Genomic DNA, 26446 nt, shown 5'->3' with positions numbered 1-26446 from the left:
CATCCATCCCTTCTTTCCTGCTCTTGCTGCTTCCTCTGTCGTTTTTTGTTTTGTTTTTTTTACAGTCAGAACAGAGTGGAGCTCTGGCAGAGGAGAACGCAGCATCAGATAAGCATTGCTCTCAGAACCCCCCATCCCTTGTTGGAGGAGAGCCTGGAGGCCAGGGAGTGTAGAGGAAAAAAGATGATTTTGCATCTGCCGGCAGCGGCAATGGCTCTTGCCTGACGCAGTGGCTGGCAAGTAGAAAAATGTCAATGCACACTGGTTGAGAAACAATGCAATAAATGATACAAAGCAATTTTGAAAAAAAAAACATTTTGTTAACATTAAACATTTTATTTAGTGTAAAAAAAAAAAAAAATTTCCATGAGGATAACCTTATTTTGTTTTTAATTAGAGAAAACGTTTTCTCAGGAATACACATTTTTTAAAGTTGATCTGATAAAGTATTAAGTGATATATGAATTTTTTTCATAGAACACAATCAGAAAACAGCTTTATGGCAGTTAGGTGCTCTCTACAGCAAATCATTTGCAATCCTCACGTCTCCCTGATTTCCTGTCTGTTGCTGCCCTGTGACAAGACAGCACAACCTGTCTTTTTTTTTTATTCCTCAGTAAGTGCAGTGGTGAATACTGGGGTTTTGAAGTCCAATGCAATCAATGCAGTTCTGATTGGCCTGGTCAGATTATCTGTATTTTGTAGCCTTCATTTGAACAGTCCCATCTATCAACTGCTCCCCCAGTTGAATAAGGAAAAGGTCCCATCTTTCTCAAGGTAATCTGCTATTCCAAGCAAAATGATTTCTCATACAACAAAGCTGGCAGTTGCACAAACATAATCAAATTGAAAAATATTGTTGTTGACCTGTTTTGCATTTGCAAGTAGTTACATGTACTAAGTGATCCAGGTTGGTTTTGTTATTGTCCATAAGTGGCTTTCTTTACTGTTAGCTAGTCTCATGTCATAATGCATTGATGATAGCAGTATTACTGCTTTAGACTTCCTGAACATATATGAAACTAGGGCGAGTTCCTCCATCAAAAGCAAAAATGGATGCACGTATTTCCATTTGGCATTGAGCCTCATTTCATTTGGAATGTCAGCCTTTTTTCTTCTGATGGTGCCAGGTGTAGGTCAAGTTTTTACTTAGCCATTTTCTGCTGGGTTTGTTTGTTTGTCTTCGATATCTTGCTTTCAAAGCAGTCAAAGTGGCATCTTTTCTGCTAAGTCTGTATTGGTGAAAATATTACCTCTGACAACATTCTTTCCTGATTTTGTACCTAGGCTGAACAAGTTTTTGAGTAGCATGGCTGTTTGCACTGTTCTTCTCCAGCTTCTTTGCACAAGAAGATATTCCCATTCAGGAGAAACTGTTTGCTGCATCACATCACCTCCAAATCTTGATACCATATTTTTAGGGTTTGCAGGGCATTTACTGTCTAAAAGGCCAGTAACCCCTGAAAGCTGCCACCTGCTCTTTCACAGTCAGGTGTATGCCTGGCGCATTCAGTTTTGAAAGTTCCTCCACAAGCAGCGTCCATACATGGGAAAGTGAGGAACTTGTTCACAGCTCTCCTTTACTCTTGCATAAATGTATTTTCAAAATGCGTGTTCACAGTTGCTTGTTGGAATCTTTCCAGACTCATCGTGGCATGAAAACAAGGTTGCTCTGTACATGGAGACCACAAATCTTTCAGGGTTTTGTGGCCTCCATAGAACAAGCCACACAAAATGAAGGGGCCTATTTATGCCTTCTTTTCAATATCATCCAGATGCTTCCGTGGTTTTATGTTAGGATAATTTTCTTTCCACTCCCTGAGCTTGTGCTCTGCCTTTGTTTCTCTAATAATTGACAAACCATTGTCAGACATAGAATAGAGCAAACGTTTTTGAAATATTGTCCCTCTGGCTAAGCATGTATTGGCCCATTTTTGTTCATGCACAGTATTTTGGCCACCATTTTGTTACGTAGCTGCTGTGGAGCTTTTCGCTACAGTCTGCCATTTCTGCTTCTCATGGTGGTAGCAACATCAGAGATGGTCTCAAGGAATGGTGGCGGTTGTTCCCTGGACCATGAGACCTTAGGTCTGCTTCTGTCGTTCTATCCATGGGGATGCTCCTTTTCCGTGTACCACTGGAAGACTTAGCGTCTTGGCTGTTGGCACCACCAACTCCTCACCATTAGTGCTAGATGAACTTTCATGGGAAATGTGACCTTCAAGTTCAGAGCAGTCATCAGCTCCTTGAAGAAAGTCTGGATCATCAATTCAATGATGAGTTGCTGCTATCTGTGAAAAATAGTCTAATTTCTTCATACATTCAGTTGCACTTCCTGGGGACACTGGACATAATAGCACAATGAAATGTAAGAAATGACACCATTGCCTCTCCCTCCCCTCCCCAATGAAAACCTGCCAGCATGGCATTGGTTTGCCAAGCCAGAAATAAGACATGATTCTGACCCAGACCCTGCAAAATGCAGACAGAAACACACTACAGAGAAGCAATTAGAAATAATGGACTATGCAGCAATTGTCTAATATGTCCTCATTTTGTATAGATTCCTACTCCTTTCTTGCTTCTCCTTTCTTGCATGTGCTAATGGAGCAGAGAAACCCATACTTACATCAAGAGAGAGTAAAATGCAGGTCTCTTTTTTTTTTTTTTTTGAAATGTCATAGAGGGTGATGACTTGGCTTCCTAGAATCAGGCTATTGATATCTTCCAAGATGTTCAAACACGCAGAGATGTGATGCTGCAAATTTCTGAGGGCAATGGTAAGACAGGGCTCAAATGAAATTAGTAGATGATTAGAGGCAGAAAGCAAGGTTTTGTTTCCTTTAAAAAGGCACTTGGCTTCTTAGCACAGCTTAACAAAACTGGGGTCCTATGTCATCCAGAAATAAACATGCTGAGTCACCTTTGAGACCAAAAGTATTAAGTTTAGGTGTTAAGCAAGTTAACCCCTAATGGAAAACCCGTTCAGTTGAGGATACAGTTAGACTCCATGCTGGGGTCCTTTTAGACCCATCAAGTTTTCAAGCAGAGAGGCTGCACCATTTGTAGTAATTAAATGAGACTTGGTGGTATTGTGTGCTGGGGAGTCAGTGACAAAAACCTGAAATTTTTTTAGCAACAAAACCAATTTTATTTTCCTTTTAGGCCTTTCTGGGTTCTGAATGTCCCAGTTAGGGTTAAACCAGATTGTTCGTTGTGAGCTTGGCAATGGCAATTTTTATTTAATAAATCAGTTTTCAAGAATATCAAATTGGTGTTGACCTGGTTGACCTGTGCCAGATTAAATAGTATAGAAACAAGGGGCAAATGTGTTTGGCAAAATACCATCACAATGTACAATACAGTATTTCAATTTTTTTATACCAGATTGTTCTAGATTGCATATTCCTTTTTCTAATATTCAATGTTGACACCATGTTATCCTCTCAGAAATAATGTTCATTAATAGAATGTCAGTAAGATGGTTGGTAGATATGTAGATATACCTTTATTAAGCTAACAAATAGTTAAGATGTAAGCTTTTAGGACTATTAAACCTCCTTCCTCAGGAATCATTATCCAACTGCTAAAATTAACTTAATGTATTCTTGAGTGGTCTTCTATTGCAAAATATATACTTAATTTTTTTTTTCTAAATCCAACTCTCATCATGCAATATTTATTTCAGTAGAGCTGTATTTTATTATGGAAGAAGCACTATACAGAGCTTTACTGTTTAGTAATATGGGGCACTGTAGCAGATGTGGCACTGAAGAGTATGGTTCATAGTAAGACTTGAATCCAGGATAATCATACTCTGTGTGCCGGAGACCCTAAAAACAGGCTACAATACACAAACCTAACTTTTGTCACTCTACTAAATAAGAGAAAAGAAGAGTAATAGCCTGTTTTATTTTCTTTTGTTTTTGGAGGGGTTTGGGGGTCACCAAAACCTACTAACAGATTTTGAATTATTTTTTATGCAGGAGATTTAAGCCTTTCCTTTGGTAATGGTTGTTAACTCAACATGTCCACTATGGGTAATAATCTCTCTTTCCCTCCCCTCTTCTCCGGCCCCAAATAAAAAATTGTACAGGTTTTCAATCTCAGCCAAAAAGGGACCATCCTCAGCTTATAACTCAAACCGTGCACTATTGTCTTAGCCAAAAAGAGGCCATGAGATGCCAACCATACAGGCCGATGCAGTAAAATGCTCACAAAAAAATGGGCATCCAAAGTGGATGCCCATTTTTTTTTTTCAACATACACACATCCTCCTCTCCTGGGCACACAGTGCTATATTTTAATGAGCTGCCATGTTAAAAAGCATTGTGCGCCCACGTTTTGCATCGGTGACCCCTCTTGCCCCTTTGACAGCTGATTGGGACAGTGGGGTACAGCCAGGGCTGCCAGCACCCAACACCTCCCAACACACAGCCACCCATGCTGGGTAAGAATAAATCATGCCTCCAGGTGGTTAGGGGACTGTGATCGCTCCCGCCACCCAGCAATCCAGGAAGGCATCTGGCTTAGCCATCCCCTACAGGGGGTCGTTTCCCCAGGAGATCCTGGCAAATGATATTAGGCTGATGCAATCTTTCTCCTTCCTGCCTGTCATGGAAGCAACGGGCGCTCTGGCCTCTAGTTTGGCACTGGGGGTGGGTGTCAGGGAGAGAAGCAGAAGCGCCATGATCAGCTCCTGGCAGTTTCCTGTGTAGGTGGAATCACAGATAGATTTTTTTCATGAGCCCTTGACACCAGCTCCAGGCTGACATTAATTCTTGCATGTTAAAACATGCATGACGGGCTCACTTTTTTTTTTTTTTTGCATCGGGGACTAAAGCTAATAGCCTCATCTACATGGTATTTGCATGTGGTGAGTGCTATTAGTTATGCATGTTTTGGACGCCCTAATCCCCTTTTTTCATTGGGGGTTAGCCTATCATGTTCAAAATGACCGCCCAACCATGGGCTAACCAGTGCACTAGGCTGAGCATACGATATTGCATCAGCCTGATAGTGTTTCATCCAACAAAAGGCGGCTTCAGCACTGCACTGTGTTAGGGTTTTTCTTTCTCAGGGACTCTCATGAATGCATCGATATTTCACACAGGTCCAGACCAGCATCCTAGAACAATTTCTCTTTCTGGTTACTGTGCACAAGAAATGTGGTGGCTGAGAAGGTAAAGCAAGTAATCTCCATAGACAGGATGAATTAGCCATGACACATAGGTGATGTCAGCTGATAGCGTCGAATGGACCCTTCTCTCTAAGCTCATAGAACCTTTGCTGTACTGAGCATATGCAAGAATTGCTTCATGAGCCACCTCAGTCAATATTAGAGCTAAGGCTACGTAAGTAGTTGATTCTCCAGGGAGTCAGGGAGGTGTTTAGCTTGGCCAATTCATACTGTTCTTTACAGAAAGCAGTCTTTACGGTAAGCAAACTTGCTTTCTCTATTGACGAGCAGGGCTGAATTAGCCATGACACATGGGGAGTCCCAAACCAAAGGTTGCAGTGGAGAGTTTACTGAATAAGCAAACCAGACCCCACTGTGGCGAGTAGAATACTGAGTAAACAGGCTATGCAAAACTTCTTGTCATGTCATGGCTAATTCAGCCCTGCTTTTTGACTGAGCAAGAACAATTAAATAGTGTCCCAGTTAACCAATTTGTAATCATATTCAAATATATTGGAATGAAATAGTCCTGGAGATACCCATTAACAGCTAATCCTATTAGTGATGTATCCTGTACTTTAATATGTTTAAAAAAGAAATACAATACTGCCATCTAGTGTGTAACTTTTAAATTAAATTTCTTTAATTCATTTTTATTGTATCCATCCTAGCAACATTTTATACAAAATGTATTCTTCTGAATATGATTTGACAGTGACCAAAGCATATTTACATTCATTCTGTAGTCAGAATCAGCTGTACTTTTAAGCGATCATTATGAGTTTTTGAGATTGCCTCTAAAATTTAAATTTGTACATTATGGAGCTAAATTGCACACATTGTCTGCATCAAATAAAAAAAATATCCCATCGCAAAACTATTTTCTGAAATTAAATGCAGATACCCCTGTACTGCAAAAATGTGCAAGTTGTTTTTATACATATGTCTCTTTGTTTTACCTGTCTTTGGTTGTATATAAAACCCCTGGATCCAACAGCTGTAAAAACAAATCTATTTGCAACCAATGTGGGAATATATTGAAAATATTTTATCATGAATCGGAAGCATTTTGGCAATAATTCTACAAATAATTTTACAGCTTATATTTTATTATTAAAGTCTTTGAACCATCAGTTAGCTTATATGTTGGCTCTGTTCCACCTTGGTCTCTTTCTATTTTTTTTTTATCCCACCCCCCCCCTCAATCTTTTTTCTTTGTCATGTTCCTTAGACTAGATGGGCACGCTTATTTCAGCCCTGCCCCGAATGTTAGACATTTTACCTGCCTACTCTTTAGTTGATCCTGTGTTCTTATTTGTATGTATGTCATATGTACCGATATAATGGTGTCCGGGGTTCCAATAAAGGTTAACACAACAGTGCCAACAGTTTAAGTGCCTAATATTGGACATGACCAAGTAGAAAGGCATTTGAAAATGTTAAACAATATTATCTCTTCAGAAATACACTTAAATTGGAAATGATAGAGGAAACTTAATTATTTTGTTTTTAATGTTTAGTGAACTATCTGAAAGTATATATTTTTTTTTTTTCAATAAGGCTGATTTAAGTAGGGTAATGACATTGGAATGCACTCTGAACCACTCATTTATTGTATTTGAACTATGTGCAGTGCTGAGAAAGTTTGTGAGCCCCAAGTATAATGAAAATTATAAGTTCTTAATATGCTACTCTTGTTTAATTGAAACCAGTCTTATGCAATAAAAGGAGAATAAATTACACTTCTGTGTTTTTTGAGATACAATAATGTACAAAGTAAGAACAATAAGATTAATTCTGTATCAGTGTGTGAAATTGTATGTGAACTCCTAGTTTCCTTAGCACAATTAATTGGCTTATTATAAGCAGGTGCTTAAATTGAGTAACAACTAAACTATCCAAGAAATTAAGGGACCGATGCAATACACTGTTAAACCCGCTGTCGGACGCAGGCTAAATAGGCGCTAATCCACCCCTAATGCAATAGGGGGATTAGCGCCTATTTAACGCGCGTCCAACGCGGAGTGAATGAGTTAGCACTCATCACATGCAAATGCATGTGAGTGGGGCTATTACTCATTCACTCCAAACGACTGGAGCAGGCGTTAATAGCTGAGCACACTGAAAAAAAGTACAGAAAAGCAGAAAAAAACTGCTTTTCTGTATTGCTTTTCTGTACTTTTTTAAAAGTAAAAAAAAATAAAAAATCTCTGCTGGCTGCTTTGAAAACCAACGCCGAGTTTATCTGTGTCGGTGCTCATAACCGGTGTCTGTGCTCATAACCGGCAGCGCCTGCTTTCTGTGAACAATAATGCATCAGTCCCAAAATCGACACAACTGAGTTTGGGCATACTGACCTATCTAAAAAGATTTTGAATTTGTTCGTCATCATAAAAGTTAGTGGGAACTCATCATGCCACAATCAAACGGAATTTCAGAGAACCTACGAAAATGAGTAGTTGATGCTCATCCCTCTGGATAGGGATACAAGACCATTTCTAAACATTTGGGTCTCCATCCATCCACTATCAGACAGACAGATGGTCTACAAAATGAAAATTCTGAATACTACAGTGGCTGTACCCAGGAGAAGCCGTCCTGCCGAGAACACGCAATGAGCAAAAAGGAAAATCATCCACGAAGTTGCAAAGATTAACATCTAAAGATATGCAAGCCAAATTCAGTGAGGCCAATGTGAGGGTTCATGCATCAACCATCAGGAAAAAAAATAAATGAGAATAGTGTTCAAGGGAGGGATAGCTAGGAAGAAACAATTGGTCTCTAAAGAAAATTGCTGCCCACCACAGGTTTGCCAAAGAGCATCTGGATAAGCCACAAAAACATCTGGAATAATGTTCTCTGGACAGACGAGTCAAAAATTTGAAGTTTTTGATCACAATAACAAACATTTTGTTTGACAAAAACCAAACACTGCTTTCCAAAGTAAGAACCTTATCCCACCTGTCAAGCATGGTGGTAGAGGTATGCTTTGTATCAGAATCTGGGCAGCTTGCCATTATTGATAGACCATAAATTCTGCTTTATATCAGAATTTTTAGGTGCTAAGTTCAGGCCATCAGTGTGCGCTAAAGCTGAGCTAAAATTGGGTCATGCAGCAAGACAACCTAAACATTCCAGTAAATCTACTACAGAATGGCTGAAGAGATTTGGAGATCAGTATTCAAAGCGTGTTCTGCACTATTTAGCCTGATAAGTGGGTCTTATGCGGCTAAGTAACAGCCACTGAATATATGCCCACGTTCAGCGGCCGCTACTTAGCCATATAAGTCCCTTATACGGCTAAACAGCTGCATAAGTTGTGGGTGGGCAGTAAGTGGATCGGGCTGGAGCGAGTTAGCCATACAAGTTATGCAGCTAACTGTCGATATTTGTATTTAGCTGCATAAGTTGTATGGCTAAGCTAGATGTACCATAGAGCCAGGTCTAACCTTGACCGGTTAGACTTATCCAGCTAAGCGCTCAGTTATATATACGCATATTCATTTTTAAATGTCGATCCCTTGATGTTTTAGACTGGCCAAGTCAAAGTCCTGACTTGAAACATTGTGTCAAGACATAAAGCAAGCTGTTCATACAAGGAAGCCCTCAAATGTAACAATTAAAACAGTTCTGTGTGGAAGCGTGGGCCAAAATTCCTTAAGAGTAATATGAGAGACCAATCCATTTCAGGAAACATTTATTTGAAGTTATTGCTGTTCAAGGAGGTGCCACTACTTGCAGCATGAAGGATTCATTTACTTTTTCACACAAGGATACTTACTGTTGAATCTTTTTGTTGAATAAATAATCTAAATATATCCTTATTCTCTGAGTTATGTATTCAGTGGGGTTATCTTTCTCTCTTATCAGGGTTTAGATTAGGATCTAATATTTTCAGTATAAATTGTGCAAATTGCAGTCACCCTAGGAGGTTCACCAACTTTTTCTCTGCTGTATATTTATATAGAGGGCTTGAAAATTATGCATAGTGTGAGGGAGTGGATTTTGGCAGACAGGACATCAACTTGGGCCTGAACTGGAGTCCTGGCAGGAGTAGGTAAAGTCTGTAGCCCCAGTCCAGGTGTCCATGAACTGAAAGCAGAATGTCTGGCCTCAGTTGGGGCAGTGCAAGAGGCTTTGGTCTTAGGATGATAGAGGGGCTGCAAGGGAGAGGGAGGATTAAATTAGAGTAAGGGAGTTGGAAGAGGGAGTGAAGAGAAGTAACTGGAGTATATGAGAGAGAGGCCTCCACTACCCCCCTTTCCCCATTTCAAAACAAATTATTGGGAGGCAGAAAAATTGGGAGAACCTGGCAACTGCATTTCCTGCCAGTAAATGTTGTAGGAATTTTAGAATCCTGGTATGCGTGTATATGTGTGTATAGAGAGAGAGAGGTACACTCTCACATGTAGCTGAGGAAGAGATTTTGTGTTTTGGATTGGCCAAGTCAAAAGTAATGACCTAAACCCTAAAAACACTCTCTTTGGATTTCTTAATCGCCTTCTCAGCAAATGCCCAAAGCAGCTTCAAATGCACACCTCATTTGGAGCTGGCCTCCTATAGATCCTTCCTTCGCATCTGCCTGGGGTTTTCCTGCATTTTATATTTTTAACAGATGCCCCTTACTCATGCAGATTAGCCAACATAGCATCTCAGTGCTCTCCCAGATACAATATACTGTAGCTTCCTTTAGAATCCAATATATATGCATCCTTAGTCTAGCCACTAGGTGTCACTTGTGCAAAAGTAGACACTCTCTTCCCCCCAAGAGGAATGGACAATGCTTCTGCACTTATCCCCAGCCCAAGAAGAAAAGAGAGAACCAGGTTCAGAAGTGAAATTCAGGTCCACCATGTCTGATGCACAGCGCTGCCACTGGGTTGACCCAAATAGGAAATAAATTTTAGTAGTTGAAATTGTTGATGTTATGTATTGTATATAATTGCTGACTTTTTTTTTTATCATTTCTACCTGTCATTTATTTTTAACTGTTGTTACAATATAGTCTAGTTGCCATTGTGCCAAAAAAAACAAACCTCAGGTAACTACTACTATTAAAGCAGTCCCACCCACTATGAAATAATCCAATACACTTATGCCATTCTTACTGAAGAAGCTTTGACTTGTAATACTAATATTGGAGCTATCGCGTTTCAGTAGCAAACTGATATTTTTGTTTTCTTAACGTAATGGTTGGCATTGCTTAACATTTTCTGATCTGTATTTTTGTTAGGGTCGGGGTGGTAAGAAATTCTACATAGAACTTAAAGAAATCATGGAAAGGGACCCATTGTCTCAACTCTGTGAAAATGAAATGGACCTCATCTGGACCTTGCGGTATGACTGTCGAGAAAACTTTCCACAGTCTCTGCCAAAGCTGCTGTTATCTGTAAAATGGAATAAACTGGAAGATGTTGCTCAGGTATGTGTTAAGGGGGGAATTTTGTAACAGCCCACATAAAATTACCCATATATTTTACACCAGTATGCGTGACGTGTATTATCCACAAACAATTGCATCTGCTAATTTGTGCACCGTTTTTCCAGGAAAAATGTGTATTTTTGAAAATACAAAACTATGCACGTAAGTGCAACCCTCTCCCCAGCCCCCAGGAATGCCTCTGCTCACTGTGGGTAGAATTTACATGCATAAGACACATGAATGCAGGTTTACCCACATACCGGGTAGGTGAGTTTATAAAAAGTCATTATCCCAGGACAAGCAGGATGCTAGTCCTCACATATGGGTGACGTCACTGATGGAGCCCTACTGCGGGAAAACTTTCTGTCAAAGTTTCTAGAAACCTTTGACTGGCCCTGTGAGGCCACTGAGCATGCCCAGCATGCCATGATATTCTCTGCTACAGGGGTCTCTCCTCAGTCTTCGTTTTTCCGTGCTGCTGTAAGCATCGCGGAGATAGGAGTCCTGTGAGTTTCCTCACAGATTTACTGACTGAAAAGTCATTCATTTTTCAAAATATTTCTCTCCCATACGGGTTTTCTCTCATATTTCCACCGGCTGGTGAGAAATTGTAGTCTCGGTTTTACTTTTAAGTAAAAACACACTCTCTCTCAAATTTTTTCCCTCTCTTCATCGACGGCTGTTGGTGAAAAGATGGCCTCAGGATTTAAAAAATGTCCAATGTGCAATCGGACTATGTCCATAACAGGCCCACACCTTGAGTGTGTTCTCTGTTTAGGGAACAAACATGATATTTCATCCTGCCCTCAATGTGCAGAGATGACTCCCAAAGGAAGAAAACTTAGACAGGAGAAAATGGAACACCTATTTCACCTTCAGCTTCTTCCTTCTCCTTCAACATCGACTAAATCATCCCCAGCAGGAGTTTCCAAAAAAGTTTTGCTGAAAAAACGTCGTCTGGAAGGATCGGGAGATCACGCATAGCCATCGACTTCGGCATCAATAAGGTTGGTGGTCGAGCATAGGCCCAAACATAGACATCGACACACACCGACGCCACCGTTCTCCCTCTCCCTGGGAGAATCGACCACTAAACGGCAAAAGCATCAGGAAACTCTGCTACCACCGTCAGGACCTTCATCATCGATCGAACCTATACAGGGATTGGAGGAGGTATTATCAACACCCACACCGCTACCGCATACAGCGACTCCATCTAACCCAGCTGTATCGCAGGAATTGTCGATTTTTATAATGACAAGCGGTGAACCAGGCCTTGAAGGAACAGGCGCCTATTCCAGCGACCGTGCCAATGCCGGCGATTCTGCCGGTGACGTCGCCGATGCCGGTTCTTGAACCGCTGACTGTATCCATGCCAATGTCGGTGACCTCACTAGCACCAGTCACCATGCCGATGTCCATAATTGCACCGATTCCGGGGACTAAGTCGACATCAACTACGGTGACTTCGAAGCATCCACCGAAGACAACAATCCCATTTTCGGTTCCGAAGCAGTCACCATCGGTGCCACTCCTTCCTGAGGATCCCGGACACCCAGAGTCAGCACTATATCAGATCCTAATGAAAAAATATCAGGATTTGATCAATTCTCTTCTCTCTAATCCACAGGAAGAGCATATTGATGAGTCACCTATTGAAGATCCATTACGAGGACCTTCAGGAATTCCTCCACCACCTAAGACTTCAACAATTTGTCCATAAGTTCAAGAATGATACTTGGAGTGATACACAATCAGATATTTCATCTGAAGATTTTATGCCTGATCCATCTCCACCAGATCCAAGGAAAAAATCTCCTCCAGAAGATTTTTCATTCACAACATTTGTCCAGGAAATGGCTGACACCATACCATTCAAATTGGTCACAGAGCAAGATACCAGACAGCAAACCCTGGAGGTACTTCAATTTGTAGACCCTCCAAAGCAAGTGGTAGCTATACCAGTACATGATGTTCTCCTAGATTTACAACATCGTATTTGGGAACATCCCTGCTCAGTGCCAGCTGTCAACAAACGAATGGACAGTACATATTTAGTGCAGTCTGCTCCTGGCTATCAAAAGTTGCAGCTCCCTCACCAATCAGTAGTGGTGGAGTCTGCACAGAAAAGTCTAAAAGAATTAGACCACATTCCTCAAATCCCCCAGGTAAAGATCATAGGTTTTTAGATTCCCTGGGCCGAAAGATCTACCAAGGGGCCATGTTAAATTCGAGAATCTCTTCATATCAACTCTGCGTGACCCAATATCAAAGAGATTTGTGGAAACAAATGCAAGATTTCATTCCATCTCTTCCAGCACAATATCAAGAAGCAGCCCAAGCCATCATCCACAAAGGGCTGGAGGCAGGCAAACATGAAGTCCGTGCAGCCTACGATGGGTTTGAGACAGCTTCTAGAGTGGCTGCATCGGGGATCAGCGCCAGGCGATGGGCATGGCTTAAAGACTCAGGCCTGAGGTCCAGGATAAATTAGTAGATCTGCCGTGCTTAGGAGATAACTTGTTTTGGATCCAAAGTCCAGGATGCAGTTGCTCAATTAAAAGAACATACTGAAACCCTGAGACAGCTTTCCTCAATTCCACAGGATCCCCCTATGCACTCTGGGCGTAGGCCTCAACGGAAAGAAACTAGAAGACCTTTTTATAGACAAAGGCGGTACTACCCTCCTACATCTAGGACCAGGCCTTCTAGAACACAACAAAGGCCTCAGCCCAGGCAACCCAGGACAGCTAGGCCTCAACCTGCGCCACAGACAGGACCTGCTGCTGCTTTTGAAAACACTCCCAGGGAACAAAGCCACTTCTCCAATCCTCACCCACAACTCCCGGTAGGAGGTCGAGTAACCTCTTTTTACATCAATTGGGTTCAAATAACAACAGACCAATGGGTACTCGCAATTATATCTCGAGTTTATCAACTCAATTTCCTCTCAATTCCAACAGATTCTCCTCCGAGACCTATTTCTCTCAGTGAAAATCATATACTCCAATTACAAGTAGAATTATCCACCCTTCTGAAAGCCAGGGCTGTAGAGCCAGTGCCCCGGACTCAGCAGGGCAGAGGATTCTATTCCCAGTATTTCCTTATTCCAAAGAAAACCGGGGACCTACGTCCCATCTTAGACCTCAGAAATCTCAACAAATTTCTAAAGAAAGAAAAGTTCAGGATGGTTTCACTAGGCACCATGCTTCCACTTCTTCAAACAGGAGATTGGCTTTGTTCTCTGGATCTCCAAGACGCTTACTCTCACATTCCAGTATTCCCTCCTCATTGCGAGTACCTGCGCTTCATGGTAGGTCATCAACATTTCCAATACAGAGTACTGCCATTCGGTCTTGCCTCTGCTCCCAGAGTATTCACCAAATGTCTGGCAGTCATAGCAGCACACTTGCACAAGGAAAGTGTTCATGTCTTTCCCTACTTAGACGACTGGCTCATCAGAAGTCAATCTCAACAAGGAGCACTGACTTCTCTCAGTCGAACAATTACTCTACTTCACTCCATGGGATTTCTCATCAATTATCAAAAGTACCATCTTACTCCATCTCAACTGCTTCAATTCATCAGAGCAGAATTGAATACCATCCTCTCAAAGGCTTTTCTACCCGACGATCGAGCAGAAACACTTTCCCTACTGGCAAACTCGATCCATTCAAAGAAACAAGCAACAGCTCATCAGTTTCTAACCTTACTAGGCCACATGGCCTCCACAGTTCATGTCACTCCTATGGTACGACTCGCCATGAGAGTAACCCAATGGACTTTTAAGATCACAATGGATCCAAGTCATTCAACCACTCCATTCTCCAGTTCATGCAACCCACCAACTACGCTCCTCTCTTCTTTGGTGGGTAAACAAGGACAATCTGCGCAAGGGCCTACCCTTCCAACAACCAGTCCCACAGATAACGTTAACTACAGATGCATCCACCTTGGGTTGGGGAGCGTACATACACAACCTCCAAACCCAAGGTACTTGGACAAAACTCGAAGCAACATTTCAAATCAATTTTCTGGAACTTCGAGCTATACGTTATGCGTTGCATGCGTTCAAGGACTGCCTTTCACACAAGACTGTTCTCATCCAAACAGACAACACTGTTGCCATGTGGTACCTCAACAAACAGGGAGGTACGGGCTCGTATCTCCTTTGTCAAGAAGCTGCACAGATTTGGGGCTGGGCCCTGAACCACTCAATGTTTCTCCGGGCCACTTATCTGGCAGGCATTCACAACGTAGTGGCGGATCGACTCAGTCGTCAGTTCCAACCACACAAATGGTCCCTGGATCCCTCAGTAGCGACCAGGATATTTCAACGTTGGGGACAACCAACAATAGACCTCTTTGCGTCACATCTGTATCACAAAGTGGACAGGTTCTGTTCTCTTCACAAACAGAAAAACCAACCAGCCAAGGAAGCATTTGCTCGCCCTTGGAACTCAGGCCTTCTATACGCGTATCCTCCGATACCACTCATAACCAAAACTCTAGTGAAGCTACAACAGGACAACGGGTCCATGATACTCATAGCCCCATATTGGCCTTGGCAAGTATGGTTTTCCACATTTCTAGACCTCTCGATCAGGAATCCCATTCGCTTGGGACTAGCTCCCACTCTCATAACTCAGGATCAGGGTCGATTGCGCCATCCCAACCTTCAATCCCTATCCCTGACAGCATGGATGTTGAAAGCTTGATCTTACAACCACTCAATCTTTCAACCAATGTCTCTCAAGTGCTTATAGCTTCACGTAAACCTTCAACAAGAACGAACTATTCTTCGAAATGGAAAAGGTTTACTTTGTGGTGCAGGCAAAAGAGTATTGATCCTTTCACCTGCCCCACAACTTCTCTATTAGACTACTTATACCATCTTTCAGACTCTGGTCTTCAGACTTCATCTGTAAGAGTACATTTAAGTGCAATCTCAGCTTACCATAACAAAATGGGAGATGCACCAATATCTATACAACCTCTTGTCAGCAGGTTTATGAGAGGTTTAAACTATCTTAAACCACCAATTTGGCCACCACTCACAGAATGGGACTTGAATCTGGTCTTAACAAGCCTCATGCGTTCGCTTTTCGAACCCATGAATTCCTGTGATATTAAATTTCTCACATGGAAGACTATCTTCCTCATAGCCATTACATCAGCTAGAAGGGTTAGTGAATTACAAGCACTTGTCATGTACTCACCCTACACAAAGTTCTTACATGACAGAGAGGTTCTCCGTACACATCCAAAATTCCTTCCCAAGGTAGTTACGGAATTCCACTTGAACCAATCCATAGTTTTACCAACATTCTTTCCAAGGCCTCATTCTCACCAAGGAGAAAAGAACCTTACATACCTTGGACTGTAAGCGTGCGCTAGCATTTTACTTAGACCGCACTGCAGTCCACAGGAAATCCACTCAACTCTTTGTATCTTATGATCCAAACAAACCAGGTAAAGCAGTGGGTAACCATACTCTATCCAACTGGTTAGCAGATTGCATACAGTTTTGCTATGAAAAAGCAGGCCTTCCTCTCCAAGGGCGAGTAAAGGCGCATTCAGTGAGGGCAATGTCAACCTCAGTAGCACACTATCGTTCAGTGCCAATACTTGACATATGTAAAGCAGCAACATGGCGTTCTCTTCACACCTTTGCAGCTCATTACTGTTTGGACAAACAGGGATGACAAGATTCAGCCTATGGACAATCTGTCTTAAAGAATTTGTTTCCAGTTTAATCCCAACTCCTTCTACATCCAACCTGCTGTGATTTTCGGCTGTCTCATTTTCAACAACAATACTTCACTGTTGCTTCACTACAAAATGACTCAGCCTCTAGCTTGCTAATCACCCATATGTGAGGACTAGCATCCTGCTTGTCCTGGGATAAAGCAAAATTGCTTATCTTGTAATAGGTGTTATCCCAGGACAGCAGAATATTAGTCCTCACGAAACCCACCCGCTACCCCACGGAGTTGGGTCTGATACCTTTTATTATTTTATTTTTGCTAAGGCTTATTGCTACATACGAGTCTGGGGGGAGACCCCTGTAGCAGAGGATATCATGGCATGCTGGGCATGCTCAGTGGTCTCACAGGGCCAGTCAAAAGTTTCTAGAAACTTTGACAGAAAGTTTTCCCGCAATAGGGCTCCGTCAGTGACGTCACCCATATGTGAGGACTACATCCTGCTGTCCTGGGATAAACACCTATTACAAGGTAAGCAATTTTGCTTTTCCCGGTATAAAGCACTGGTTAATCCATGGAAATAGCTTTGAAAATGACTCCCTAAATGACAAAGGTGCAGATACATAACTTATTCAGTTAGGCAAGCCAACATTTGAACTGAAAACACTTTAATACGTTCTTATTTTTAAAGCTTAAAAATACACTTAAAATATGTAAAAATGTACAGAGTACTTAACTGCATGTATTCGTTCTCGGAATATGAGATGTGTGCATTGTTTGGGGTCATTAAAAAGAGAATTGTGTTCCATTAATTGTATTATTAAACCTACCTTTCTCTTCTCTAAAAATGAAGGGGAGGGAATTACTGACAGGTGATTACAGTGCTTGGTCATATTATGGAAAGGTTGAAGAACCAAACAGGTGGAAGCATCCAGTCCAAATGTAATGGCCAGCTGGCTTTGACCTTGAAATTAGTTATTTAAAGCTAGGAAATTAAAACGCTACAGAGTATTGGCCAGATGGAAGTAAAGGGAAGGAACTGAGATGGCAAACTCAGCTAGGAATGGCAAATAAAAGAAAGATGATGATAGGGGAGCATTGTATGTAAAAACATAAAGAGCATTTTTTTTTTTACTCCTGTAACAAGCCAAATCTTTAGTTTTATTCTTGCTTATTCAAAATGTTTGTTTTTGTAATGCAGTGCAGCCTCACTCAGTTTTGAAGCAAGATTTCAACCAGCTGAACTCTAGTTGGGCCTCTCATGGAGCTGCTCTGGGAATATTGGCTTCTGATAGATCCAACAGAGGGATAGAGGAGTGCTGGTTTATGCTAAAGTGTCTTAAAACATTTATCTAACTTCTGTAGTGCTAACATTTAATATTTTATAGTACTTAATTAGGTGACTGTGAGTTTATCAGAAAAATCTAATGGTAAAACTAAATTTCTCTTCAGGCAATGTTTGCTAGTCTGTAGTTCTTATTCTTTGATGGTAAAGAGAATACATAGAATCCTCTATAATGTCACTAACATGAATCACCTAGCTTTATAGTACCTTTCAAGTCTTCACACCCTTGCAACATTCCTCTGTTTAATATATGCAAATCAAAATGCATTAAATTAGTTTTTCACTAATCTCCACAACATACTCTACACTTTTCATCGTGAAAGAAAAATTATAGAAATATTTCAACTAATTATTACTGTAAGAATAAAAAAACCCAAAAAGTCTGGATTGGCAAGTCTTCATGCCCTTTCTCATAGCTCATAATAAGTTAAATAGAGCCCACCTGTGTCCAGTCATAGTAGTTGAGCTGATTCGAATAATCCTGGACGTAGAATCGAGCTGTTACTGTTGTATGAAGTAAATTTGAAGCAAAAGTCAGAATATGCCAAACAGAGATCTGCTGAAAAAAACAGATTAGGGAAAAGCTATAAGAAACTTTTGCTGTTTAAATATCCCTTGGAGCACTATCAGGTCCATCATTATAAAGGGGAAACAGTTTGGCACCACTTAGACACTGATGCGATCAGGCCATCCCTCCAAAGTCAATAGCTGTGGGTTAAGAAGCTGCTATGGAATGTCTCTGTGAGGTTTAAGATTACTTTAAAAGAATTACAAAGGTCTCTGGCTGAGACTGCGAAAAATGTTGACTGTTCAGCAATTTCAAGATTATGCCACAAACGTGGCCTGTATGGAAAAGTGACAAGAAGTAAGCCACTACTGAAGAAAAGCCATAGGATGTGCTGCATGGCATTTTCAAAGAAACACTTAGAGGATATTGCACACATGTATGTAGGAGAGGATTCTATGATCTGATGAGACCAAAGTAGAACTTCTTGGTTTCATCTCTAAGCGATGTGTGGCATAGAACACAGCACATCACCTTGCTAACATAATTTCTATAGTGAAGCATAGTAGCACAATTATGTTGTGGGGATGCTTTGCAGCAGCGGGGTCAGGAGACTTGTGAAAATGGAGGAAAAGATGGATAGTGCAAAGTACGGACAGATCCTTGAGGAAAACATGCCAGCATGGTTTAATAATGAGGTGAGAGGCAATTAAATCCAAAAGTGCATTATTCAAAAAAAATGGAAAGCAGACCCAAATGAAGAAAACAGGGAAATTCATAAGCAAATTATGTGTAAAAAAAGTAATTAAGTGTAGGCTAAGAGAATTTGAAAAGAAGCTTGCCATAGATGCAAAAATAAGTAATGCAAAAAAATTTTTCAAGTACATAGGAAGCAAAACGCTTGCGAGGAAGTTGATTGGGTTGCTAGATATGAGGGGTAAAAGGGCGGGGTGGTCAAGGAAGAAGGAAATGGCAAAAAATTAAATTAATTCTTTGCCTCTTTCTTTACTGTGGAAGATGTTGGAGTCATACCTACGCCAGAAATATTTTTTCATAGTGATGACTGAGTGACTAAATGGAATCACTGTGAAACTGGAGGACTTACTAACTCTGATCGACAGATTATAGAATAACAAATCACTGGGACCAGATGGTATTTACCCAGAGTTCTGAAGAAACTCTAAAAAGAATTTGCAGACCTGTTTCTAGTGGTTTGCAAACTATCACTAAAACAGCCACAGTATCAGTGGCAGGGTGGCCAGTGTGATACCAATTTTAAAGGAAGGGTTCCAGGAATGATCCAGAAAACTATAGACTGGTGAGCCTGATGTTAAGTATCAGGCAAAATGGTCAAAGCTATTCTTGAATATATTTACTAACCATATAAATAGACATGATTTAATGGGAGAGCCCAAATGGTTTTTGTAAAGGGAAGTCTTGCCTTACCAATTTACTAGATTTTTTTTTGAGGTGAGCTAGATGATGTATTTGGATTTTTTCAGATGGCATTTGCTCAAGCTCCTCATGAGAGAATCCTCAGGAAATTGAGAGGTCATGGGATCGGAGGCAGTGTCCTATTGTGGATTGATGACTTCTTGAGTCCTTGTTGACAGTGTCTTGAAATGTTCGGCTCAGTGTTTGGTCACGGTCAAAAATGCAAATAGAATGATAGGAATTATTTGGAAAGAAATAGAAAACAAAACTGAGAATATCATAATGCCTTTGTATAGATCCATAGTGGTGACTATACCTTCAGTATTCTGGGCAGTTTTTGCCCTATCTTAAAAAAGACACAGTGGATGTAGAAAAGGTACTGAGAAGGGCAACAAAAATGATAAAGGGGATCAAAAAGCTGTCTTATGGAAAAAGGCTAAACAGATTAGGGCTCTTTAGCTTGGAAAAGAGACAACAGGGGGGGGGGGGGGGCATGATTAAGATTTATAAAATCAAGAGTGGTAAATAAGGAATGGTTATTTACATTTTCAGATGACACTAGGACTAGGGGACACTACATGAAACTAGCAACCAGCAGATCCAGGAAGTATTTATCACTCTGCCTAATCGAGCTATGGAATCACTTGCTGGAGGACAAGCAAGGCAACTAATATAGTGGAGTTCATAAACAGCTATTAACCAGATAGACCAGCACTTATCCAAGTGAGTGAGATATAAGAAATAGATCAAGTATTGGGGATTTGCTGGTTACTTGTGACCTGGACAGGCCAGTGACAGAGTCAGAATTCTGTGCGCAGTGGACCTTGGTCTGATCCAGCATGACAGAACTTACATTCTTATGTTCCATTCTGTCATAGACCTAGGAGAGAAGATTCACTTTTCAACAGGACAGTGATCTAAGCAAAATCAACATTGGAGTGACACGGCAAAAAGTGAATGTCCTCCAATGGCCCAGTCAAAGCCCAGACCTGAATCCAGTAGAAAAACTGTGACAAGATTTGAAGACTGCCGTCCACAGATAATCCTCAGCCATCTTGAAAGAGCTTGAGCACTTCTGCCAAAAAGAATGGGCAAAAGATGCAGTATCCTGCTATGCTAAATGACTCATGGCTATTATTGCTGCAAAGGGGCTTCCATAATTGAGTCAAAAGGTGTGAAGATTTACACAATTGAGACTTCTGTTTTTTTATATTCATAATTACTTTTGTAATATTTCCATAATTGTTCTTTCACAGTGGAAATGTGGAGTATGTTGTATAGATCAGTGAAACAAACTCTTAATTTAATGCATTATGCTGTTGAAATTTTTTTAAGGCAATGAAAAACATGCAAGGGTGTGAAGATTTTTTTCAAGGCACTATAGCTAGTTGGAACTGAATTTCACACATGCATTTTTTTTTTTTTTTTAATTGTAGTTTAGTGAAACTAATCATTTCAAATTTAACTGCTGCTTCAGCTACTGAGAAAGAATTGGGATTGTGCAAACCATTTTTTCAACAACTTTCATATTTGAGGTCAGCATGACCTTAAGTCTCAGCTCCCTGTAGAGGAGTTCCATCAACAGTGGTAGCTAAAGAATTAAGATTTGGAACAATGTTTGTAACTTTGTAGAGGAAACATATATGAGTTTTTAAGACAAAGTGCTTCTGATCCAGACCAGCATAAGACTAAATGCAGTAGATAATGGATTAGTATGTTTTTGTTGGAATGTTGCCCAGCCTTATTATAAACATAATGGGTTTCAGTTAGATGGGCTGCCAAGTGGTTAGAAATCTAGATTTTTAATTTTTATTTATTTTACTAATACTAGATCTGAGAAAAACATAAAATTAAGAAACAACCAGGTCAGAAGAAAACTATAATGGCTTAATGTGCTAAGGCTAAAGTAGTCCTCATTCATTGATTACAACTCAATCTCCAGGTCCTAGCATTCAGAGTGAACATACTGTGACTCATGCATGAACTGGAATCTGCAGTTTTACAGTTGTATCAAAGTTGTATGGTTGACGCGCTGCATGGACTCTTCCTGTGGATGGGCATAGTTAGCCAGGATCCTGGTCTGAGCTTTGTCAGTGGTTATTTTTATTGGATTATGTCAGGGTTTCTGGGATCTGAGAAACCCACCCAGACTGTAAGGCAGGACTTGGGACAAGACAAAGGCCAGTCTTCTGCCTAGCCAGCCCCCCCCCCCACCCCCACAGGTTGAGCCCTTGGGTTCTGGGGGCCAGCAGATCTCTATGGTGGCAGTACATAGTGAGTTCACACAGTCTGGAACCAGATTAGGCAAGACAAGGTGGGCAGGCAAGGCTAGAAGTTGGATTGGATGATGCAAGGCTGAAGGCAAGGCTTGGATGAGGCAAGGCTGAAGGCAAGGCTTGGATGAGGCAAGCCAGGGCTTGGCAGGCTGGATTGGCAAGGTTGAGCTAGATACTGGGCAAGACTTGGAACTAGACAAGACACTGACCAAGGCAAGATAAGGAAAGGACTCTGGTACAGGTAGGACTGGATAGGATACTGGAACAGACAGGACTGGCAGGGTACGACTTCTAGCCAAGACCAAACAAGGCAGGCTAGGGCAGGAGGTTAGACAAGGCAGGCAGGGATAGCACTGAACAGAGAACATAGAAGTCCAAAGGCAACAAGGCAGGAGGCCCATAAGCCACTAGGCAATAGGAAGGCCTGGAGAGGCCATAAGGCAGGGTACTAAGAATAGGCTCGAAGGCCTCAAGGCAGGATACAAGTATTTCTCCTGATTTCTCCCATTTTTGTCTTTGATAAATTACCAGGTAAAATAAAATGACTGAAACAAAGGTCCTTACATACAGTTCTGTTTATTACAGAACTAGAAAATGTCTACCAATCCCATCTACAGGCATTTTCACAGTGAAGATTGATAACCTCCATTATTAAACAGTAGCAGCAATAACAATCTATACATCCCAGTAGACACACATTCAGCAGTATCATGCCCAAGATAGCATTCAGAGTCTGTCAGGGAGGAATTCAGCAGTTCAGTTGAGGTCCCTACCTCCATGGACAGATGTGCCTTTATTCCTTTTAGCCAGAGATTTGCCTTTGAGCTTTGGGATTCTGACCCTTCTTCAGGAACAGCAGAGAAAATAGTTTCTCTTAGAGGTTAATAAGGTGGAGATTCTGCAGAGCGTACTGCATAATCTTCCTAGGGGGACTAGAATCGGGCCCAGACTAGGCAACTAGAGACTGGATGAAATTCTTCATGCTAGTCCAGGAACCTAACAGAGAGGGTGTTTAATCTGATCTGGGCTCCCTGGAACTGCTCAGAACTCTGTACAGTTTATATTCTAGGGTTCTCTCAAACCATGTACATGGTTTAAAGGCACGTGCATTCATTTGCTACTGATTACAGTAGGGCTGTCAGGAATGTACAGGAGCACTTATTTTAGTGATGGGTCACACTTGGATTGTCCATCACTGAGAAGATAAATTTTAATGGTAGTACTGGTTGTAGAAATAAGCATACTAATACACTAGTGCATGTACTTCTGGCATGGTAATCTTATAGTGATAAGAATATATGATAGTGTTCTTATGCCAGCTATATGTACCAAGTTTCATTTATGTAACAATGTTACCAGTCATATGTATCAAGTTACATTCATGTTGCAGTGTAAACCGATGTGATGTGCGAACGAACGTCAGTATAGAAAAAAAACTATAAATAAATAACATGATGTGCCATACTGCCCAATCCAAGTCACAAGTAGCTGGCAAGTACCCAAACATTAGATAAATCTCAAGCTACTATTGATTATTAATTAACAGCAGTTTATGGATTTTTCCTCTAGGAACGTATCCAAATCTTTTGTAAACCCAGTTACACAAACTGCCATAACCACATCCTCTGGTAATGAATTCCAGAGCCTAACCATGCGCTGAGTGAAAGAATTTTCTTTGATTTGTTTTAAATGAGCCACTTGCTAAGTTCATTGAGTTGTCCCCTAGTCCTTCTATTATCTGAGAGAGTTAATAACTGCTTTAACTTGTTCAAGTCCGTTTATGATTTTGTTAGACCTCTATCATATCCCTGTCAGTCTTGTCTTCTCCAAACTTTACAGCCCTAACCTATTTAGCATTCATCATGCGGCGACCAGAATTGGACACATTATTCAAGGTACGGTCTTACCATGAGGCAATACAGAGGCATTATTATGAAATTCTATGTTTCATTCCCCATTCCCGTCCTAATAATTCCTATCATTTTGTTTGCTTTTTCAACTGCTGCAGCACACTGAGCCAACAATTTCAATGTATTGTCCACTTTGACACCTAGATATTTTTCCTGGGTGGTAACTCCTAACACGAAACCTAACATCTTGTAACTACAGCAAGGGTTATTTTTCCCTATGTGCATCACCTTGCACTTGTCCACATTAAATTTCATCTGCCATTTGAACATCCAGTCTTCCATTTTCGCAAGGTCCTCCTGCAATTTATCACTATCCACTTGTGATTTAACTACTCTGAATAATTTTGTGTTTGCAAATGTGATCAGCTAACTCATCATTCTCCTTTCCAGATTATTTATAAATATTTTAAAAAACACCAGTCCAAGTACAGATCCCTGAGAGAGTCCATTTTATACCTCTCACCACTGAATAAAGTGACCATTTAATCCTACTCTGTTTCCTGTCTTTTAACCAGTTTCCAATCCATGGGGGTGGCTCTCTGCTGTTTTAGGGGGTGTGAGCTACAGCAGCACAAGGAATTTAGTCAACATCTATGGCAGGATGAATGTAGCATCTTATCAGAAAATGTTGCAGGAGAATTTGCATTAGTCAGTCAGGAAGCTGTGCATGGGGGTGCACTTGCACTTTCCAACATGACGATGATCCAAAACATAAGGCGAAGTCTACCCTTCAGTGGCTGCAGCAGAAGAAAGTGAAGGTTCTGGAGCAGCCATCACAGTCTCCTGACTGCAACAACATTGAGCCACCTTAGGGAGAACTCTAGCACGCAGTTCATGCAGGACAACCAAAGAATTTAAAGGATCTGGAGACTTTTTGCCAAGAGGAATGGGCAGCTTTATCACATAAGAAATTTAAAGGTCCTTATTCTCAACTATCACAAAAGACTGCACGCCATAATTGATGCAAAAGAGGGCAATACACGATATTAAGAACTAAGGGTATGCAAACTTTTGAAAAGGACCACTTTATTTCCTTTATTGCTATGGTTCGTTTCTGATTGTGCTATTCTGTGATGCATGATAGTTTAACTTGAAATACATGAAAAACAATAGATGTTTTGTCTGATCCCTCATGTCTTCTTAAAATGCTATACATTTTACATATTCTTCCAGGGGTTTGTAAACTTATGAACATAACTATATATCTCCCTATATGGGTGTATATGTGATATCTGTCCTGTGTATTACACATCCATGTGTTTCTTTTATAATTTAACAAGCCGTTAAGCGGCTACATTAAATTTTTTTTTCAGTCCATTTTCAAACACAGCACCCTTCTACACATTTTCTCCCTCACTCCCCCTTCCCCTCGTTCAATCACCCCTTCCCTCCACTCAGTCTTACTCAACCTCTGTCTCCCACTGCCTCCTTCCTCTCACTCTCACCTCCCTCCCCTTCCCTCAGTCACTCCAACCTCTCTCCCCTTCCTTCAGTCACTCCCCACCCTCTCTCAATCCCATCCCCTCTCCTTCAGCCCTCCTCCACTCCCTTTTTCTCTGCTCCACAACTTCTTACCCTTCCACTTACTCATATACCTCTGTCTCTCACCTCCCCTCACTCTTCACCACCCCCTAGCTCCCTCCCACACACTCTCTCTCCTCTCACTCAGTCCCTCCCTCCCTCTCACTCAGTCCCTCCCTCCCACTCAGTCCCACTCACTCCCTCCCACTCCCTCCCCCTCACTCCCTCCCACTCCCTCCCACTCTGTCCCACTCACTCCCTCCCTCTCACTCTGTCCCACTCACTCCCTCCCCCTCCCTCCCTCTCACTCTGTCCCACTCACTCCTTCCCCCTCTCTCCCTCCCTCTCACTCAATCCCACTCTCCCTCCCTCCCTCTCTCTCCCTCCCACTCAGTCCCACTCCCTCCCCCCTCTCCCTCCCTCTCACTCAGTCCCACTCCCTCCCTCTCACTCAGTCCCACTCACTCCCCCCTCTCCCTCCGTCCCACTCACTGCCTCCCCCTAGTCCCACTCACTTCCCCCTCTCACTCAGTCCCACTCCCTCCCCCCTCTCTCCCTCCCTCTCACTCACTCAGTCCCACTCACTCCCTCCCCCCTCCCTATCACTCAGTCCCACTCCCTCCCTCTCTCAGTCCCTCCCTCTGTCTCTCCTCCCTCTCTCTGTCTCTCCTCCCTCCCTCTCACTCGCTCCTCCCTCCCAGTCCTCCCTCTCACTCGCTCCTCCCTCGCTGCTGCCGCTCCTCGTCTTCGCCGACGCCGCTGCTGCTGCCGCTCCTCATCTTCGCCGCCGCCGCCACTGCTGCCATGTTGTATGAGCTGACGCTTGCTGAGACCGACGTGCTTGCCCGCACATGCGCAGTAGAGCTGCTCTCTACTGCGCATTTGCGGCACATCAGTCAAGCTTCGTTTATCTAGTTAGATCTTTATTAAGTTTTACATCATTATACAAATGATATAACACAGGAAAATCCAGTAATTCCAAGCAATATTTCCTGACAAAACATAATTGAAGTTGTCCACATATCTAACGGACAGCGTATTTAAGAAAAATCAAAAAGAAAATCATCCCATGGACCTACCTGCCTAATCCTCAATATCTCAGATACTACGTTAGGTCTTATCAAAAGCTTGAAGATGTGCAGGGTCCGC

At 41.7% G+C, this 26446-nt stretch overlaps 1 protein-coding gene across 5 annotated transcripts in view; it reads left to right on the top strand.

The window, feature by feature from the left end:
* PIK3CB (phosphatidylinositol-4,5-bisphosphate 3-kinase catalytic subunit beta) overlaps nt 1-26446 on the top strand; it is a 430104-nt gene that overhangs the window by 300019 nt on the left and 103639 nt on the right. For all 5 annotated transcript variants that reach the window (XM_029615666.1, XM_029615665.1, XM_029615663.1 and 2 more), the window contains one exon: nt 10413-10601. In XM_029615666.1, the coding sequence (XP_029471526.1) occupies nt 10413-10601 (189 nt within the window). The remainder of the gene's footprint in view (nt 1-10412; nt 10602-26446) is intronic.

This window comes from Rhinatrema bivittatum, chromosome 9 (assembly GCF_901001135.1).
Source record: "Rhinatrema bivittatum chromosome 9, aRhiBiv1.1, whole genome shotgun sequence".
Taxonomy (NCBI): Eukaryota; Metazoa; Chordata; class Amphibia; order Gymnophiona; family Rhinatrematidae; genus Rhinatrema; species Rhinatrema bivittatum.
Note: the sequence above shows the minus strand (reverse complement) of the source record. Positions and strands in the feature narration are given on the sequence as shown.